The following is a 21,432-nucleotide window of genomic DNA, read 5'->3' on the forward strand; positions in this document are numbered from 1 at the left end:
GTCCTCTTTGCCTAATGAAGAACATAAGCAGAGGAAACCAATATAAGCCTCAGCGAAGCTATATATACACTTACCCAGAAGTATATTTGTATACCGGCTGCTGGGTTGTTCGCTTGGCTTGGGGTGTGGAACGGGACGATTTCCTTCCCGATTTGTCAGTGGAGTCACTCATTTTAGAGTGTCCACTACTCTTTTTTCTAGCATCACCACTGGGTACTAGTGGCTCTTCCATAGGGTGCTCACAGACCTCCTCTTGGGACAACATAATGGCACACTGTCTGCACTGGTAAATGAAATTCATAGTGCAGGAACTCCCAATACACACCCCTTCCTGCCGCTGTCTTCCCTTTTTTTTTTTTTTTTTTTTACCTGCACATGGACCTCAGTATAGCGTCAGGGGCCAATGGGGACCGCCTAGAGGAATCCAATATGGCGGTTCCCCCAGAAATGCAACGCCGACCTCAGAGGTTCAGATGAACTACATCCGGGATCCGGCTGTACTGCGCATGCGCCGGCGTCTCCGCGCTTTGCCGGCAGAATTCAGAGAACGCTACGCCCGCACCAAGTCGCCACCATTCCTGAGGGACCAGGTGGAAGCCGACACACCGCTACTCAGCCAGTCTTACCTGACCCAGGCCGGGTCGGACCAGGTACATGCCGCACTCTTTTGGCCGTCCCAAACAACGATGTCCCAGCAGGGAGATCGTTGTTAAACTTCAGGCCTCGCAGTCGGCCGCCGCAGATGTGTGTCGCTGCTTAAGTGCAGTATTCATTTGCTGCTCACCGCTCAGCTGATAGGTGGGCGGGGAGTAGCTAATGAATATTCACTGCACTTAATCATCGGGACCACCTGGTTTCCCAGCAGCTGATTCCCCGCAGTGGGGACATTTTTCTGCCTCCTGAAGTGGGGTATCATTGCGATCCCACTCGCTACTGCCCCCCTCCCCACATGCTACATCCCTACCATAAGACGCACCCACACTTTCCTCCCAAATTTGGAGGGAAAAAAAGTGCGTCTTATGGTCAGAAAAACACGGTATCTCTGAGTAATAGGATTGATGGAGACCTCATAAGATTGTAAGGGGTTTTCCGTGTCTGATAAGATACATACATACATACATACATACATACATACATACATACACATATATATATACACATATATATATATATACACACACACACACACACACACAGTAAAGGCCCAACGTTTGGACACACCTTCTCATTTAAAGATTTCTCTGTATTTTAATGAGTATGAAAATTGTAAATTCACACTGAAGGCATCAAAACTATGAATTAACACATGTGGAATTACATACTTAACAAAAAAGTGTGAAACATCTGAAATTATGTCTTATATTCTAGATTCTTCAAAGTAGCCACCTTTGCTTTGATGACTGCTTTGCACACTCTTGGCATTCTCTTGATGAGCTTCAAGATGTAGTCACCGGAAATGGTCTTCCAACAATCTTGAAGGAGTTCCCAGAGATGCTTAGCACTTGTTGGCCCTTTTGCCTTCACTCTGCGGTCCAGCTCACCCCAAACCATCTCAATTGGGTTCAGGTCTGGTGACTGTGGAGGCCAGGTCATCTGGCGTAGCACTCGATCATTCTCCTTCTTGGTCAAATAGCCCTTACACAGCCTGGAGGTGTGTTTGGGGTCATTGTCCTGTTGAAAAATAAATGATGGCCCAACTAAACGCAAACCGGATAGAATAGCATGCCTCTGCAAGATGCTGTGGTAGCCATGTTGGTTCAGTATGCCTTCAATTTTGAACAAATCCCCAACAGTGTCACCAGCAAAGCACCCACACACCATCGCACCACCTCCTCCATGCTTCACGGTGGGAACCAGACATGTAGAGTCCATCCGTTCACTTTTTCTGCGTCGCACAAAGACACGGTGGTTGGAACCAAAGATCTCAAATTTGGACTCATCAGACCAAAGCACAGATTTCCACTGGTCTAATGTCCATTCCTTGTGTTCTTTAGCCCAAACAAGTCTCTTCTGCTTGTTGCCTGTCCTTAGTGGTTTCCTAGCAGCTATTTTACCATGAAGGCCTGCTACACAAAGTCTCCTCTTAACAGTTGTTGTAGAGATCTGTCTGCTGCTAGAACTCTGTGTGGCATTGACCTGGTCTCTAATCTGAGCTGCTGTTAACCTGCGATTTCTGAGACTGGTGACTCGGATAAACTTATCCTCAGAAGCAGAGGTGACTCTTGGTCTTCCTTTCCTGGGGCGGTCCTCATGTGCCAGTTTCTTTGTAGCGCTTGATGGTTTTGGCCTCTGCACTTGGGGACACTTTCAAAGTTTGCCCAATTTTTCAGACTAACTGACGTTCATTTCTTAAAGTAATGATGGCCACTAATTTTTCTTTACTTAGCTGCTTTTTTTCTTGCCATAATACAAATTCTAACAGTCTATTCAGTAGGACTATCAGCTGTGTATCCACCAGACTTCTGCACAACACAACTGATGGTCCCAACCCCATTTCTAAGGCAAGAAATCCCACTTATTAAACCTGACAGGGCACACCTATGAAGTGAAAAACATTCCCGGTGACTACCTCTTGAAGCTCATCAAGAGCATGCCAAGAGTGTGCAAAGCAGTCATCAAAGCAAAAGGTAGCTACTTTGAAGAACCTAGAATATAAGTCATAGTTTCAGTTGCTTCACACTTTTTTGTTAAGTATGTAATTCCACGTGTTAATTCAGAGTTTTGATGCCTTCAGTGTGAATGTACAATTTTCATAGTTCTGAAAATACAGAAAAATCTTTAAATGAGAAAGTGTGTCCAAACTTTTCGTCTACACTGGGTATGTGTGTATGTATGTGTATATATATGTATGTATATGTATGTATGTATATATATATACACATATATATAGAAAGCTTATCAGACACGGAAAACCCCTTACCATCTTATGAGGTCTCCATCAATCCTATTACTCAGAGATACCGTAGTATTCAAGGTACCGAACACAACATGGCAGACTCGCCGTCCTCCTTTCCAGTGTCTGCCCTCCGCCACTGCTCCAGTCTGTGGTGTTGCTGCATTGGTTCCGTCACTTTGACAGTGTTCATCACCACTGCAGCCAATCACTAAGTTCGGTGGCTAGTGTCCTTTGTGTGGGCAGAGCCTCTGAGTCCTTTGGCCGCAGCAGTAATGTGAGCTGAGTGTCAACATGACATCACCGCTGTTGCCAAAACACTGAGACTGGAGCGGCAGAGAGCCAACCCTGGACCTGGTGAAGGACGAGTACTTGCTGTTGGCTTTGTTGTGTAAATAAATGTGTTTTGGGTCTCCTTTTCTTAAAGTGGGAAAACCCCTTTAAATGTATTTGTTCTAGAAGTCAATGTTATCTATTACTAAGACACCATTTCTGATTCTACTTCAAACTGCAAAGCAGAATATAAAAGTTTAAAACAGATCCTTCACCAAATTTCTCTGGACAAACACGTATCACTGTAAATAGCTTAGACCTGATGAGGCTGGTATTACTTAAAAAATTCAGAATGATGAATGATCTTCAAAGTTAGAACAAAAATTTTAGCTAAAGAGCGACTCAAAATGCTCATTTTTAATATTCTGAATATTCTGGCTGTATAATCTTCTTTAAATGGAAGCATGCCAGCTTCATCAGGTCTATGAGGTATTTAATAAAATAAGTAGTCTATCCTTACAGATCCTCTTTATGGAACTGCTATAGAACAAAGGTTCTTCATCATATGCAATGAAACTATTTTGTGGCTGTTTTCCCACTTTGAGCACAGTGTCAGGTGTCGCTTAGGCTACTTTCACACTAGCGTCGTGCACTGCACGTCGCTATGCGTCGTTTTGGAGAAAAAAACGCATCCTGCAAAAGTGCTTGCAGGATGCGTCGTTTCTCCATTGACTCGCATTAGCGACGCAGTGCGACGCATTGCCACACGTCGCAACCATCGTGCGACGGTTGCGTCGTGTTGGGTCGGACCGTCGCCACCAAAAAAGTTGCTTGTAACGTTTTTTTGGTGCGTCGTTCCCGTCTTTTCCGACCGCGCATGTGCGGCCGGAACTCCGCCCCCGCCTCCCCGCACCTCACAATGGGGCAGCGGATGCGTTGAAAAACAGCATCCGCTGCCCCCGTTGTGCGGCGCATTCACTGCTAGCGTCGGTACGTCGCAACGACGCTATTCGTCGTGCGTCGTCCGACGCTAGTGTGAAAGTAGCCTTAGTCTCCTAGTGTCTGCTACATGGTCTATGTTTTAATTTCACTCCTCCATACAGAAGAGAAAAGGTTAACCAACCGGTGGCCTATGGATATGTCTGATAAGTGTTGTGAGCCGATATGGCAAATGAGCACTCTAGAATGGTGTATGAGAGCACTCTGACATGGAGATGTGCCTTTACTGTTCAGTCCTAAGGGATCCTGTTTGTATCTGGTATCCTTCGTACCCCAAAGAACAGTGATAATGTATCGCCCCAATTTTTGCCTACTGTGCTCTGGTCCTTCCTGCTGTTATGAAGGGTGCAGATGCAGAACAAAAGCTACGGTGTTCTAAATATTGGCATTGAAGGGGTTTTCCAGACTGAGGAGAACAGTCTGCCGTTGCTGTGTTGAGTGCGCACTGCTGAATCATGACCTTGTGCAATGTGTACACGGTCACCAGTTCCCTGTACTCGCCATACAAGGCGCGTAATGTGACTGTCTCTATGTAACTTACATACTTGCCGACCAGTGCTGACAAGATTGTGGTCTGCTTCTCTCAATACGACAGCGAGAGTCATGGAGGAGAGTCTAGTCAGCACCGCTGGGCGAATCTCACATGGCCTCCTGCTCACACGGGGGATTCAGGGGAACCATGACACGGCACACGTCACCATCTGTCATTCTTTAGCCACATACACACTACTGACTTTTCTTTTCTTCTCAGCCCTGAAGATCCCTATAACTTTATCAATCCCCTCTGACAGAAACCTTTTTACTAACGACTCCTCATTTCCGTCATTGATTTCTGTATTCTCCAATTTATAGATGTCGCCCCCTTTATTGAATTCCTGAAGAAGATTCCAGATGGAACAATAGTTTGTATGGCGACCTATGATGACGGAGCAACAAAGTAAGTGTGAGACTTAAGGGGGTAATCCAGTCAAAATGTAATTTTGCCCATGGGATGGGATATGTAAAACAATGCAAATTCTGTCCCACCAACCTACCTGCTATATCCAGCGTAGGCCGCTGCGTGATATGTGACAACCATAAGAGAACCATGGCCGAAATACAAAATATGGTTGAAACGTATGTTCAAATAGCGGGACAAAACAAAATTTGTAATTAAAAATGCCTTTATTGCAAAACTAAGGGGCATGTGATGGCACAGAAGGCCCTCACAGAGGGCAAATTACATGACAAAGATCTGTGACAGCAAATGAAATCCGATCCACACAAAACAAATACAAATAGATATATATTGGTTGTCTCTGATATAATCCAAGTGGTTTCCACTTGTGGCCATATTGACACCTGTAAGATATTATAGACATAATGTATACGTCTACCTAGAATCGATTAGTGTTTGTTTTATCCTTGTACATATTAGTCTGCTCTATGATATGTGCAGATATGGGAAGCTGTGATGTCACTGTTCCATTAACTACAGGATAGCTGCGTGTATTTGTGCATATATACAGTGTGTGTATGTATGTGTGTGTGTATATATATATATATATATATATATATATATATATATATATATATATATATATATATATATATATATATACACTCACTGGCAACTTTATTAGGTACACCTGTCCAACTTCTTGTTAACACTTAATTTCTAATCAGCCAATCACATGGCGGCAACTCAGTGCATTTAGGCATGTAGACATGGTCAAGACAATCTCCTGCAGTTCAAACCGAGCATCAGTATGGGGAAGAAAGGTGATTTGAGTGCCTTTGAACGTGGCATGGTTGTTGGTGCCAGAAGGGCTGGTCTGAGTATTTCAGAAACTGCTGATCTACTGGGATTTTCACGCACAACCATCTCTAGGGTTTACAGAGAATGGTCCGAAAAAGAAAAAAAATCCAGTGAGCGGCAGTTCTGTGGGCGGAAATGCCTTGTTGATGCCAGAGGTCAGAGGAGAATGGGCAGACTGGTTCGAGCTGATAGAAAGGCAACAGTGACTCAAATCGCCACCCATTACAACCAAGGTAGGCCTAAGAGCATCTCTGAACGCACAGTGCGTCGAACTTTGAGGCAGATGGGCTACAGCAGCAGAAGACCACACCGGGTACCACTCCTTTCAGCTAAGAACAGGAAACTGAGGCTACAATTTGTACAAGCTCATCGAAATTGGACAGTAGAAGATTGGAAAAACGTTGCTTGGTCTGATGAGTCTCGATTTCTGCTGCGACATTCGGATGGTAGGGTCAGAATTTGGCGTAAACAACATGAAAGCATGGATCCATCCTGCCTTGTATGGAGCATCTTTGGGATGTGCAGCCGACAAATCTGCGGCAACTGTGTGATGCCATCATGTCAATATGGACCAAAATCTCTGAGGAATGCTTCCAGCACCTTGTTGAATCTATGCCACGAAGAATTGAGGCAGTTCTGAAGGCAAAAGGGGGTCCAACCCGTTACTAGCATGGTGTACCTAATAAAGTGGCCGGTGAGTGTGTATATATATATATATATATATATATATATATATATATATATATATATATATATATATATATATATTATACATACATACACATACACATATACATATGTTGGACAAAATAATGGAAACACCCGGAAACATCAACAAAAGTTAGTTTAATTTCGTATAGGTCCACCTTTTGCGGCGATTACAGCCTCAATTCTCTGATGTATGGATTCATACAAGGTGTGAATTCTTTCCAAAGGAATTATAGCCCATTTTGCAGTTAAAACACCCTCCAGTTCTTTGAGCGACGATGGCGGCGGAAATCGACGTCTAACTTGAATCTCTAAAATCGACCATAAATGCTCTATAATGTTGAGGTCTGGGGATTGTGGGGGCCAGATGAGATGCTCAACTTCATTAGAATGTTCCTCGTGCCATGCTTTATCAATTCTAGCTGTATGAATTGGTGCATTATCATCCTGAAAGATGGCGTTCCCCTCCGGGAACAGTGCTTGAACCATTGGATGCACTTAGTCGCCCAAAATGCCTAAATAATCTCGGCTGTTATTTCTTCCATAAAGGGATATCATTGGCCCGGCGGATCTCCATGAAATAGCACCCCAGATCGTCACAGAACCTCTGCCATGTTTTACGGTTGGGAGAAGGCAGTCTGGATGGAATGCTTCTTTCGGCTGTCTCCAAACGTACACTCAGCCAGAGGTTAGAAATAGGGTAAACGATGATTCGTCTGAGAATATCACATGTTTCCACTGCTCGAGGGACCAATTCTGGGGGTTTCTGCACCACTCTAAACGCTTGGAAACATTTGTCATTAAGAGCAGCGGTTTTCTAATTGCAGCTCTTCCGTGGAATCCAGATTTGTGCAGCTCCCGGCGAACAGTTTTCGTGGAAACTGGGTTCTGTAGGTGTTCATTGAGCTCAGCAGTGATTTTCGGAGCCGTGGTCTTGCGATCTTCTCTCACAATTCGCTTTAGAGTCCGACGGTCTCTCTGTCAACTTTGACTTTTGACCGGACCTGTGCTTTGCTGCAGACCTTTTTCCTTCTCTTTCAAACGCAGTCATTACTTTGGAGACAGTACCTCTTGACACGCCAAGCATTGGGGCACTTTCTGTTACACTAGCGCCTGCCATACGAGCACCAACAATTTGGCCTCTTTGAAAATCCGAGAGGTCTGCCATTGGTATCGGGTTCTCATCAATGTTCTTACAATTCTGCAAAAAAAACAGTAAATTTACATACACATATCACATAACACAAATAATCAACTACAAAACATTACCATATGTCACGGTTTGCATGTTTACCACATGTTCGAAGATTATGATGCCAAAATGTTAGGTGTCTCCATTATTTTGTCCAACCCCTGTATGTGTGTGTGTATATATGTATATATATATGTATGTATATATATATATATATATATATATATATATATATATATATATATATATATATATATATATATATATAGGTGCAGTGACTAATGTTACAGCCAGGGGGCGCTGCATCTGCACTTCAAGATGCACTTGGAGACATAATTGTGTTGGAATAACGACTGGTCATGTGATTGATGGACGGTATGTATCGCAGAGGTGGGTGGCCCTGTGATGGAAGCCTGAGTGTTTTGCTGAAGCAGATCTACTACTGAAGGATTTGTTTACATTGGGAAGGCTTCCAGGTGATTGGAGACATGGGTGAGTCCAGTCACCTACACACCCACCCAAAGAGGCGTGTTTGAACACCTAAGATGGTTTTGGGTTGAAGGACCTGTGGTGATGTCACACTCACCTGACTAGCCATGTGACAGGTACCTGGGTGTGGTTACACCTATGAAAAGGAGGTGTGTGTAGCTCAAGTGGAGTGAGTGTTTGGGACTCTGTCAGAGTGGACACACTTCCATGTGTCCTGGCTGGACACCGCAGAGTGGCCTGTGGGCTTTAGGTCTTGGACGGTCAGTGTTGGAGGCTCTTGGGATTGGAGTCGTCCTGGAAGCACTGTGAGACCGTCGACCTGGACAGTCAATGTGTTGAGGACCATGGGACTGACGGGTAATCAGCATGAGGAGTGGAACTCCTGAAAGGTAACCCCGGACAAGGGGATTATATTATACATCAGGAAAGCCTATCGGCTGCATGAACGGACTGAGGGTCGTGATAAGTTCATGAAATGTAACGCAATGGACTGTACGTCATGTGGTTTATGACACTTTAATAAACCAAATAAGACTGTTATGTGTGAGATATTGTGTCTGAAGTGTTTATCCTGCTGCCAAGCGAGTATTCCCCAACCCACTCAGGTAGCATATTCCCACAATATATATATATATATATATATATGTGTGTGTGTGTGTATATGTGCATATGTGTGTATGTATATGTGTGACTGTGTATTTGTGCATATGTGTGTATGTATGTATGTATGTATGTATGTATATGTGCATATGTGTGTGTATGTATATGTATAAATGTTGTAGATGAGATAAAGTGATGAGGGCACTCACCGGTCTTCTGTAAAATCACTTCTTTATTTAGAACGTAACATCCAGAGTAAAGGCAGCGGCCGGGGGAGAGAGAGGGAGCAGGGGTGGACGACGGCCGTTTCGCGCTTGTCCTGCGCTTCTACGGGTCCTGGACCCGTAGAAGCGCAGGACAAGCGCGAAACGGCCGTCGTCCACCCCTGCTCCCTCTCTCTCCCCCGGCCGCTGCCTTTACTCTGGATGTTACGTTCTAAATAAAGAAGTGATTTTACAGAAGACCGGTGAGTGCCCTCATCACTTTATCTCATCTACAACATTTATACATGGACTTTGTTTCTGTTGAGGAGCACCGGGGTCACACTTGATTTTGCAATAAGGAGCCCTCCATTTGTGTTTCCCACGCAGAGTCCGCAGTCGGTTTTCCTTGGTTCTTGGGGCAGTGCCGCTCAGTTTTTTCTTTTTGCTACATTGACTCACGTATGTATATGTATGTATGTATGTATATATATGTGTATATATATATATATATATATATATGTGTATATATATATATATATATATATATATATATATATATATATATATATATAATATGTATATGTATGTATATGTATATATGTGTGTATATACACTCACTGGCCACTTTATTAGGTACACCTGTCCAACTTCTTGTTAACACTTAATTTCTAATCAGCCAATCACATGGCGGCAACTCAGTGCATTTAGGCATGTAGACATGGTCAAGACAATCTCCTGCAGTTCAAACCGAGCATCAGTATGGGGAAGAAAGGTGATTTGAGTGCCTTTGAACGTGGCATGGTTGTTGGTGCCAGAAGGACTGGTCTGAGTATTTCAGAAACTGCTGATCTACTGGGATTTTCACGCACAACCATCTCTAGGGTTTACAGAGAATGGTCCGAAAAAGAAAAAAAATCCAGTGAGCGGCAGTTCTGTGGGCGGAAATGCCTTGTTGATGCCAGAGGTCAGAGGAGAATGGGCAGACTGGTTCGAGCTGATAGAAAGGCAACAGTGACTCAAATCGCCACCCGTTACAACCAAGGTAGGCCTAAGAGCATCTCTGAACGCACAGTGCGTCGAACTTTGAGGCAGATGGGCTACAGCAGCAGAAGACCACACCGGGTACCACTCCTTTCAGCTAAGAACAGGAAACTGAGGCTACAATTTGTACAAGCTCATCAAAATTGGACAGTAGAAGATTGGAAAAACGTTGCTTGGTCTGATGAGTCTCGATTTCTGCTGCAACATTCGGATGGTAGGGTCAGAATTTGGCGTAAACAACATGAAAGCATGGATCCATCCTGCCTTGTATGGAGCATCTTTGGGATGTGCAGCCGACAAATCTGCGGCAACTGTGTGATGCCATCATGTCAATATGGACCAAAATCTCTGAGGAATGCTTCCAGCACCTTGTTGAATCTATGCCACGAAGAATTGAGGCAGTTCTGAAGGCAAAAGGGGTCCAACCCGTTACTAGCATGGTGTACCTAATAAAGTGGCCGGTGAGTGTATATATACAGTGGGGAAAAAAAGTATTTAGTCAGTCAGCAATAGTGCAAGTTCCACCACTTAAAAAGATGAGAAGCGTCTGTAATTTACATCATAGGTAGACCTCAACTATGGGAGACAAACTGAGAAAAAAAAATCCAGAAAATCATTGTCTGTTTTTTTAACATTTAATTTGCATATTATGGTGGAAAATAAGTATTTGGTCAGAAACAAAATTTCATCTCAATACTTTGTAAAATATCCTTTGTTGGCAATGACAGAGGTCAAACGTTTTCTGTAAGTCTTCACAAGGTTGCCACACACTGTTGTTGGTATGTTGGCCCATTCCTCCATGCAGATCTCCTCTAGAGCAGTGATGTTTTTGGCTTTTCGCTTGGCAACACGGACTTTCAACTCCCTCAGAAGGTTTTCTATAGGGTTGAGATCTGGAGACTGGCTAGGCCACTCCAGGACCTTGAAATGCTTCTTACGAAGCCACTCCTTCGTTGCCCTGGCGGTGTGCTTTGGATCATTGACATGTTGAAAGACCCAGCCACATTTCATCTTCAATGCCCTTGCTGATGGAATGAGGTTTGCACTCAAAATCTCACGATACATGGCCCCATTCATTCTTTCATGTACCCGGATCAGTCGTCCTGGCCCCTTTGCAGAGAAACCGCCCCAAAGCATGATGTTTCCACCACCATGCTTTACAGTAGGTATGGTGTTTGATGGATGCAACTCAGTATTCCTTTTCCTCCAAACACGACAAGTTGTGTTTCTACCAAACAGTTCCAGTTTGGTTTCATCAGACCATAGGACATTCTCCCAAAACTCCTCTGGATCATCCAAATGCTCTCTAGCAAACTTCAGACGGGCCCGGACATGTACTGGCTTAAGCAGTGGGACACGTCTGGCACTGCAGGATCTGAGTCCATGGTGGCGTAGTGTGTTACTTATGGTAGGCCTTGTTACATTGGTCCCAGCTCTCTGCAGTTCATTCACTAGGTCCCCCTGCGTGGTTCTGGGATTTTTGCTCACCGTTCTTGTGATCATTCTGACCCCACAGGGTGGGATTTTGCGTGGAGCCCCAGATCGAGGGAGATTATCAGTGGTCTTGTATGTCTTCCATTTTCTAATTATTGCTCCCACAGTTGATTTCTTCACTCCAAGCTGGTTGGCTATTGCAGATTCAGTCTTCCCAGCCTGGTGCAGGGCTACAATTTTGTTTCTGGTGTCCTTTGACAGCTCTTTGGTCTTCACCATAGTGGAGTTTGGAGTCAGACTGTTTGAGGGTGTGCACAGGTGTCTTTTTATACTGATAACAAGTTTAAACAGGTGCCATTACTACAGGTAATGAGGGGAGGAAAGAGGAGACTCTTAAAGAAGAAGTTACAGGTCTGTGAGAGCCAGAAATCTTGATTGTTTGTTTCTGACCAAATACTTATTTTCCACCATAATATGCAAATTAAATGTTAAAAAAACAGACAATGTGATTTTCTGGATTTTTTTTTCTCAGTTTGTCTCCCATAGTTGAGGTATACCTATGATGTAAATTACAGACGCCTCTCATCTTTTTAAGTGGTGGAACTTGCACTATTGCTGACTGACTAAATAGTTTTTTTCCCCACTGTGTATATGTATATATATATACATATATACATATATATATATATATATATATATATATATATATATATATATATATATATATATATATATATATATATATATATATATATATATATAGCGTGTGTGCATATATGTGTGTGTTTGTATGTATATGTGCATATGTGTGCGTTTATGTATGTATATATGTGTGTGTGTGTATGTATGTGTAATATATTTATAATGTATATGTGTGTGTGTATATATAATATACACAATATTGTGCAAAAATTGCTGTGGGAAAAAATCTGCAAAGTAAGAGTGCTTTGAGAAACCAGAATGTTAATAGTTTACATTTTGTTAATAAATAGAAATAAAGTGAATGAGCAAATCTGAATACATTGATAGGACACTGGTGATAGAAAATCATGGCAGTGTCCACAAAAAGGTGCCCGAAATGCAAGACCCTACAGTACAGAATTTTAGATGTTAGAGCAATACTGCATAGTTTGAGATGGCAAGTTTTATTTTAAAGCGTTAAATAGAGATCAAATTTGGGGAATAAGAAATTCAACATCAAACCGTATCATTAGCAAATTACAGTGCAATAGTAATGAATAAGCAGCAGATGGCAGTACAACCCTATCAAACCTTAGAAAGTGAGATTATACATATAAGAGCATATACAATCCTCAACACTGAAATTGCAGAGCACAAGAGCGATAGCGTTGTTAATCATATGCAAATGATTAAAACAAACATTTCAAAACCTCTTTATTCGGGATGAGCACCATGTGTAGAAATACACGCACTTACACACCTTGGCATCAGTGAGGTTATTAATGGTCTGAGGAGTGTTCTGCAATGCTAACTGCTCTTTGGAAAAAATATCATGAAAATCCTCTGCTGGCAGCTCCTTTTGTAATTGCCAACCAATGACGTCCCATGTGTGCTCAATAGAGGACAAACCTGGAGACACCGCAGGCCATGGTAGCACATTTAAGTCACGCCGCTGCTCACACTTGCCTGAGCACCATGCGGTATGATGTTATCGTGTAGAAAAAGAATTGCTGGGACACTTTGTAGAAATGGCTGTACTAGTGGTTCCTCCATCAAATCAATGTAATGCCGAGCTGTTAGTGTACGTAGAATGAAGAGTTATAGGGTCTGGCTACCATAAAATGTGTTACCCCGTACCATAATCCCAGGAGTAGGACCGATTAGACACTCTCTCATGAAGGCCTCTGCGTCCACGTGAGGCATGGCAAACCATTCTGTAGTGCAATTGATATTGGCATCACATAGGCAGCCTAAATTGTCAAACCGTATCCACACAACACTGGGCGGCAAGGCAGACGTCCAGCTACAGGTGTTCCTGTGAAAGGAAGTGGTGGTAGCCATCGTTCTCATTCTTCCCTTCTACATAGAATCTTATCAGTAGCAGCCACCATCTCCTACCTCAGTAACAGGAACGTCTGTCTTCACTGAATGCAGATTTTACCTCATGAAGTAAGAATTATGATAATGACTGACCAGTCCAGGAGGAGAAAGAAGCAGATCTCTCTGATATGATATATTACAAAGTTACTTATTTTTACATGAACAGTGGATTTATGAAATAAAAATTAAAACGACGGTTACCCTGTAACATTGGGACAACTTAAACACGAAACCTATGTTGAGGTGCTTGTTCCTTCCCCATATCTTTGATATAATATTTTTAATCACTTTTGTCAGTAAAGATGATATTTTTAAAAGAAAATGTGGGTATATTTGTCTCTTCTCGCTGTTTTGCTTGGAATGGTGATAAAATAATACCCCTTCATCGTTCATAGTCAGGTACTAATCTGCAGCTTTTTGGTAGCACGGCTTCTCCATTCTCATATGTGGGCAAATGGGGAAGGATAATAGCAAAGAAACTTGGGCCCCGATTCATCATCTATGGGTTTTTTATGTTTGCTTGTCTTCGCTCTCCTTTTTTGTCTTGTCATTAGCTAACGGTTTTTGCTCAAATTCTTCAAAGTGGTGCACACGATTATTGAATTGGTAACCAAGTAAAACTTTTTTTTTTTAAAGACTTTTTAGGGCAAAAAGTCACACATCTTGCAAAATGTAACAAAAACTGCTCAAAAATACTCCTGGGTAGACTGATGTATAGTCGCACCAAATTTTCCGACTTACTGGATTTGATGGTGCTCTGGGGATCATAGAGAGTATAACCCAGCCCTGACTTTATCCCTGCCTTGTGTGGAGATCTCATTGGTCTTCATGGTATTGTTTGGTTAGTGGCGCCTCTTGCTTATTGGTGTTGCAGCCTCTGTGGCCTTTCAGAAAAGGTGTGTATATACTGACAGACCATGTGACCCTTCCTTTCACTAAGCAATTGACTTCTGAAGGTACGGTAATTGTTTTGCACCAGAAATTTTTAGGGACTTCGTAACAAAAGGGGTGAATACATATGCCCATGCCAATTTTTAGTTATTTGATCCCATACATTTAATTTATGCCTATATTTTTCTCACTTCACCTCACCAACTTAGACTATTTAGTGCTGATACATTACACACCAGTCGGATTGCAAAAATATTACAACCTGTGTTTAAATATAACAAAATAGGCAAAAAGCTAAGGGAGTGAATACTTTCACAAGCCACTGTATGTAACAGTATAGGGGACAATTTAGTTACACATGGGTGGTAGATAATTTTGTTCCAGAATTGAATGTCTCACACCTCATTCATTCAGGACTTGTGTACTCAGAATTTTTTTATATAAATACTAGCTGAAGAGCCCGGCGTTGCCTGGGCATAGTAAATATCTGTGGTTAGTTATAGCACCTCACTTCTCTTATTTTCCCATCACGCCTCTCATTTTCCCCATCACATCTTTCATTTTCCCCCTCACATCTCTCATTTTCTCCCTCACACCTCTCATTTTCCCCCTCACTCCTCTTATTTTCCCCCTCACTCCTCTCATTCCCCCCTAACACTTGCCATTTCGACCTCACATCTGTCATTTTCCGATCACTCCACTATTTTCCCTCACTCCTCTCATTTTGCACTCACACCATTTCATTTTCACCTCAGTATATACATGTTTGTCATCTCCCTTATATATAGTATACACCTGTATGTCATCTCCTGTATATAGTATTTACCTGTATGTCATCTCCCCTGTATATAGTATATACCTGCTGTGTGTCATCTCCCCTGTATATAGTATATACCTGTATGTCATCTCCTCCTATATATAGTATATACCTGTATGTAATCTTCTCCTGTATATAGTATATACCTGTGTCATCTCCTCCTGTATATAGTATATACCTGTATGTCATCTCCTCCTATACATAGCATATACCTGTATGTCATCTCCTCCTGTATATACTATATACCTGTAGGTAATCTGCTCCTGTATATAGTATATACCTGTGTGTCATCTCCTCCTGTATATAGTATATACCTGTATGTCATCTCCTCCTGTATGTAGTATGTACCTGTATGTCATCTCCTATCTCAGCTATATAGTATATACCTGTGTGTCATCTCTCCTGTATATAGTATATATCTGTGTGTCATCTCCTGTATATAGTATATACCTGTGTGTCATCTCCCCTGTAAATAGTATATACCTGTGTGTCATCTCCTCCTGTATATAGTATATATCTGTATGTCATCTCCTCCTGTATTAGACCTCGTTCACACGTTATTTGGTCAGTATTTTTACCTCAGTATTTGTAAGCTAAATTGGCAGCCTGATAAATCCCCAGCCAACAGTAAGCCCACCCCCTGGCAGTATATATTAGCTCACACATACACATAATAGACTGGTCATGTGACTGACAGCTGCCGGATTCCTATATGGTACATTTGTTGCTCTTGTAGTTTGTCTGCTTATTAATCAGATTTTTATTTTTGAAGGATAATACCAGACTTGTGTGTGTTTTAGGGCGAGTTTCGTGTGTCAAGTTGTGTGTGTCAAGTTGTGTGTTAAGTTGCGTGTGGCGACATGCATGTAGCGACTTTTGTGAGATGAGTTTTGTGTGGTGACATGCGTGTAGCAACTTTTTGTGTGTCGAGTTGCATGTGACAGGTTAGTGTAGCAAGTTGTGTGCAGCAAGTTTTGCGCATGGCGAGTTTTGCGCGTGGCGAGTTTTATGTGTGGTGCCTTTTGAGTATGTGCAAGTTTTGTGTGAGGCAACTTTTGCATGTGTTGCAACTTTTGTGCATGTGGCAATTTTTCCGCGTGTGCAAGTTTTGCGTGTGGCGAGTTTTCCATGAGGTGAGTTTTGCATGTGGAGAGTTTTGCGCGTGGCGAGTTTTGTGCGGCGACTTTTTTGTTTCGACTTTTATGTGGCGAGGTTGGTGTATGTGTGGTGAAATGTGCGCTGAGGGTGGTATATGTGTTCGAGCACGTGGTAGTGTGTGGCGCATTTTGTGTGTGTGTTCATATCTCCGTGGTGGTGTGGTGATTATCCCATGTCGGGGCCCCACCTTAGCAACTGTACAGTATATACTCTTTGGCGCCATCGCTCTCATTCTTTAAGTCCCCCTTGTTCACATCTGGCAGCTGTTAATTTGCCTCCAACACTTTTCCTTTCACTTTTTCCCCATTATGTAGATAGGGACAAAATTGTTTGGTGAATTGGAAAGCGCGGGGTTAAAATTTCACCTCACAACATAGCCTATGACGCTCTCGGGGTCCAGACGTGTGACTGTGCAAAATTTTGTGGCTGTAGCTGCGACGGTTCAGATGCCAATCCCGGACATACACACATACACACATTCAGCTTTATATATTAGATAATATATTCCATCATCGCTTCATATGGGACCGGATCACATCACACTATCTTATACCTACATCAGTAACCTCGCTCCTAGTTGGAGAGTAAATCTTTTTTTTTTCCGACCGTCTGAAGAGGGTGACCTTGTGATCATCTTCCATGATAAACCTTCCTCAGATGCACACTAATGGCCTAGAGATGTATCGTAGGCCCATAAGCTGCAGGCACAGAAGCCCTTGGCACCTCACTTCTAAATTATTCTTTCATCTCTGTCCAAATCTGCTTGGTACTTGAAGACAGATTGAAGATTTTCTCATCACCTCTCAGAACAGTGTAATTTCTAGCCCTTTTTCTGGCACAGATGCACATTACTTGGGTATTTATGACTTCTGAGCGGTTTCTATAATCATTTTTCATTACCCCTTCATGGGACTGTTAATGTAGGTCATGTGGAGGCAACCTGTATGCTCTCGAAAAGTGTCAGATTCCTTCCCTTCACCTCTACTGTTGTGTTAATTTTATGTAGTAGTTTGGGGGTTTTTTGTTACGGAGACATTTGAAATAAAGGGAATTCTGTTTTGTTTTTTTTTTGTTTGTGTTTTAGTCATTGTATAAAAAGTGATATTGAGAACAGTGGCAGAATCATAGCCCTCTAATATGCTTTAGTTTCTTTGGAACAGTCCCATTATAACAGAACAGAGAAGCTGCTGAAGGTTTGTTCTATTTTTTTTTACCTCAGAATATAATATACTCCATGAAAGAACATGACTACATTTAATTTATAGATCAAAGAGTGAAAAAAAAAAAAAAAAGCAAAACAAACTTTAATTCTACTTTATCACTTGTGACGTCCTGAAAAGTCCAATACATAGCTCATTTTATAGTGGCTGGACCTGGCACCACTCCAGCGCTTTTTTTTTTTTTTGTAATTTCAGTGCTGGTACTAACGTTAGATCCCTGACCCTAATATTATACTCTCCTCCTGCCATCTACAACTCTTCCCTATACCGCGCCGGTCCCACGCCACCATCTTGTGATCGCAACTTCTGGCTGGCCAGCGTAATGGTCTCCAGCGCTCAATGCAAGTCTATGGCAGTGTCGTTCTGGCTCTCATAGACTAACATTGCTGGAGCGAGCTAGAAGTCACTTTTCAAATAACGGAGCGGTAGCTGGTAAGTATATAACTAGGGGCAGCGACCTTACATTAGTAGCACCACTCCAGGGCTGCAATAAAAACCGCTGGAGTGGGGCTTTAATATCATATACGGTACTTTATCTTTATTTATTCAGTCATATGTGTCACAAATTACAGATTGAATGACGAAGCACGGAAACTGATTTCAGAACTTGGCAGTACAGTTATCAACTCTCTGAGCTTCAGGGACAACTGGGTCTTTGCTGGTGGAAAAGGCATAAAAACGAAAAGTCCATTTGAGCAGGTAAGTACGCATTCGCACTGACAAAAATCAGAAACCAAAACCTGCATAAAGCATCATAATAAAGGGTAAAACAAACAGACCAAAATCCCAAGAAATCCTATTTTTTATTTTAATGATCATTTTCCAAAAACAATTTACAAAATTGTTTTAAATATTGTTTGTTCAGTGCCCTTAGGGAACTTTTGATTGAGGGATAATAAATTGCAATACTTCTGTATTGTCGGCGATCTTATTTTTTACCACCTATTTGTACAATGTTTTTGCAGTGGACAAACTCATGTCAACTTGAGGATAACTCACATTCCATTCACATGTTGCTTAGTTGGTTCAAAATCACGATGCACAACGTTAAGGGTACGTTCACACAGGACTTTTTTGCTGCAGATTTTTGCTGCAGTTTTTTGCTGCAGATTTTTGCTGCAGTAAAAAAACTGCCAATTTTCAGCTGCTAGGACACCTCACAATGGCTCTTCACACCTCACAATGGCTCTTCACACCTTACTACCAGGAACCTCCCTCACAATAGATCACAATCAGGACACCTCACAATGGCTCTTCACAGCTCACAATGGCTCACAATGGCTCTTCACACCTCACTAACCACACCCCTAAGCTCTTGGCTGTGAGATCCCTTCCTGCTGGCCATGATTTTCTGCACAAAAAACACAGCAAATAATGCTACATGCGTTTTTGCAGCGTTTTTTTCATCACCCATTCAAGTCAATGGGTGAAAAAACGCTGCAAAAACGCAGCAAAAACGCTGAAAGAAGTGACATGCCCTATGTCCAAAAAAAGCAGCAAAGCAGAAAATACTGATCAAACAAAAAACCAACGTGTGTGCATGAGATTTCTGAAATCTCATAGGCTTTAATGGTACTGTAAAAAGCAGCTGAAAATTAGCATAAAAAAAAGCAGCAAAAAAGTCCTGTGTGAACGTACCCTAACACTCTTTGTTTTCCTTTAGGCTTAACCTTAACAGACTTTTCCAGTTTTATAAAAACATAGTCCCAAAACTTTTCAGTACATGTAAAGTACCAAACGCAGCAGGTAATCCTCTTCCCCGGGATCCTGTACCGGATGCTTCTCTGCACTGGTGATGTCACTACCAGCCAATCACTGAGCTCAGCAGCGGTGCCGATGCAGACCGCACGAGCCACTGATCTTAGTGATCGGCTGCAGCCATGATGGTCTCTGTAGATGTGATGTCACCGCTTTAGCCTGTACAGACAGGAGAAGTGAACGCAGAAACGGTTCCTGCTGTTTATTTTCCATGTATAAAAGCATTTCGGCCTCATTTTATTATTTATTATAATCTAATTTTTTATTTTTTTTGTAATTTTAAATAAGTGATTTTTTATTTTTTTTTTGTCTTCAGCACATAAAGAACAATAAGGATACAAACAAATATGAAGGTTGGCCCGAAGTGGTGGAAATGGAAGGATGCATTCCTCAGAAGCAGAATGACTGAATAGATTAGGCCACAACTTTACTATGGACTTGGATAGGAATGCCTTTTTTTAACAGCCAACAAAGTAAAAAAAATACTGAACAGTTCCATTCATCATTGTTGACGTGAGCATGATCCTTCATGAAATTTATTTATTGCTTATACAAATGGGTATTTTTTGTAAAAACAGCAGATTAATGGAAGATCTAATGAATATCAATCAAGGAACCCATGTTGGGACTGCGATGTGGTGGCTCCCTGACAGCACCTACTGGAATAAGATGCGAAGATCTGTCCTGTTTCTGGTCTTTTTCTTCAACGAAATAGCTTTTTTTTTCCTTTGGACTTTCTTTATTCCACCAAAGATTTTTCAGGATTATTTTGGCTGTACATCTGTAGACTGCGTTTTATAAAAACTGGGATAATGTTTTACACCATTGTTGTTGAGTGTAGTCTGCATTGTCATTTTTCTATTAGAATTTTAAGAAATGTTTGTATGTTTGTTTCCATTTTTTTGTTGTCTATAGAGGACCTATTTACTAATGACATTTCTATTAAAAAAAACAAACAAAAGCTTTTTGGATTTTCAGGACCATTTTCCAGTACATAAGCAGCAATCTTTTCCTACTGTGTAATATCAAAGCATTGATATTGGAGCTTTACTTTTCGTCTCATGTGAGAATGGTTTTGTATGTGCAGTATTTTACGGTCATTAATTTTCCATCGTATTGATTGTCATCAGCTATTGTGGAACTTTAGCAAATGTCATACGTGTTTGTCAGTGGTAAAGTTCAATGTTAATGTGCAAGTCTAAAGGTTTCATATTTTTAGAATAAAGACACATTCCAGGGTGTACCAATACATTTGTTATGTAGTAATAATCTCTGAGTAGTGGGAATCTACTCCAGCATGCAGTATGATATTCACTGTCCATGTGACCGCACCTTATAAACCTTCATGACGAGGAGTAGCAAATTACCATGGACCTTGTACGCCACTATATGTTGTTACTGTTGTATATACGCACACACCAGCCATAACAGTAATCCCACCCTTCTAATATTGTGAAGGTCACCCTTGTGCCTGCACTGACTTATCGAGGCCTGAACGTCACAAGACCTCTGAAAGGGTCCCGTGGTATCTGGCACCAGGGTGTTTGCAGCACATCCGTTATGTCCTGTAAGTTGCCAGATTTGACCCCTTGTTTTTCCCGCACATCCAACGCATCAGTAATTCAGACTAGGTTCTGAGAAACTGTAGATCAAAACAATACTTTGAACTCTGTTATGGTCTGGGTTTTTTTTATATTCCTGAACAATATGTGAAGTGTGGCAGTGGACACTATACTAATATAAAGAAGCATCCGATGTTGGCTTTTACCATTACCATGGACGAATATGTTTGGTCTACAGCAATGTTATTCAAAGGAACATCCACATTGATTGCTAACACCCAAGGTTTCCCAAATTGCCCAGAGCCTTACACGATCTCCACTTGCCTTCTTTCAGC

General features: G+C 41.8%; 1 protein-coding gene across 1 annotated transcript in view; it reads left to right on the forward strand.

The window, feature by feature from the left end:
* FAM3C (FAM3 metabolism regulating signaling molecule C) overlaps nt 1-20,784 on the forward strand; it is an 82,170-nt gene extending 61,386 nt beyond the window's left edge. The window contains exons 9-11 of the mRNA XM_077264965.1: nt 5,018-5,102; nt 18,350-18,476; nt 19,852-20,784. Coding sequence (XP_077121080.1) covers nt 5,018-5,102; nt 18,350-18,476; nt 19,852-19,944 — 305 coding nt within the window. The 3' untranslated portion in view covers nt 19,945-20,784. The remainder of the gene's footprint in view (nt 1-5,017; nt 5,103-18,349; nt 18,477-19,851) is intronic.
* Nucleotides 20,785-21,432: the final 648 nt, after the last annotated feature.

Source organism: Ranitomeya variabilis, chromosome 5 (assembly GCF_051348905.1).
Source record: "Ranitomeya variabilis isolate aRanVar5 chromosome 5, aRanVar5.hap1, whole genome shotgun sequence".
In the NCBI taxonomy this organism is placed as follows: Eukaryota; Metazoa; Chordata; class Amphibia; order Anura; family Dendrobatidae; genus Ranitomeya; species Ranitomeya variabilis.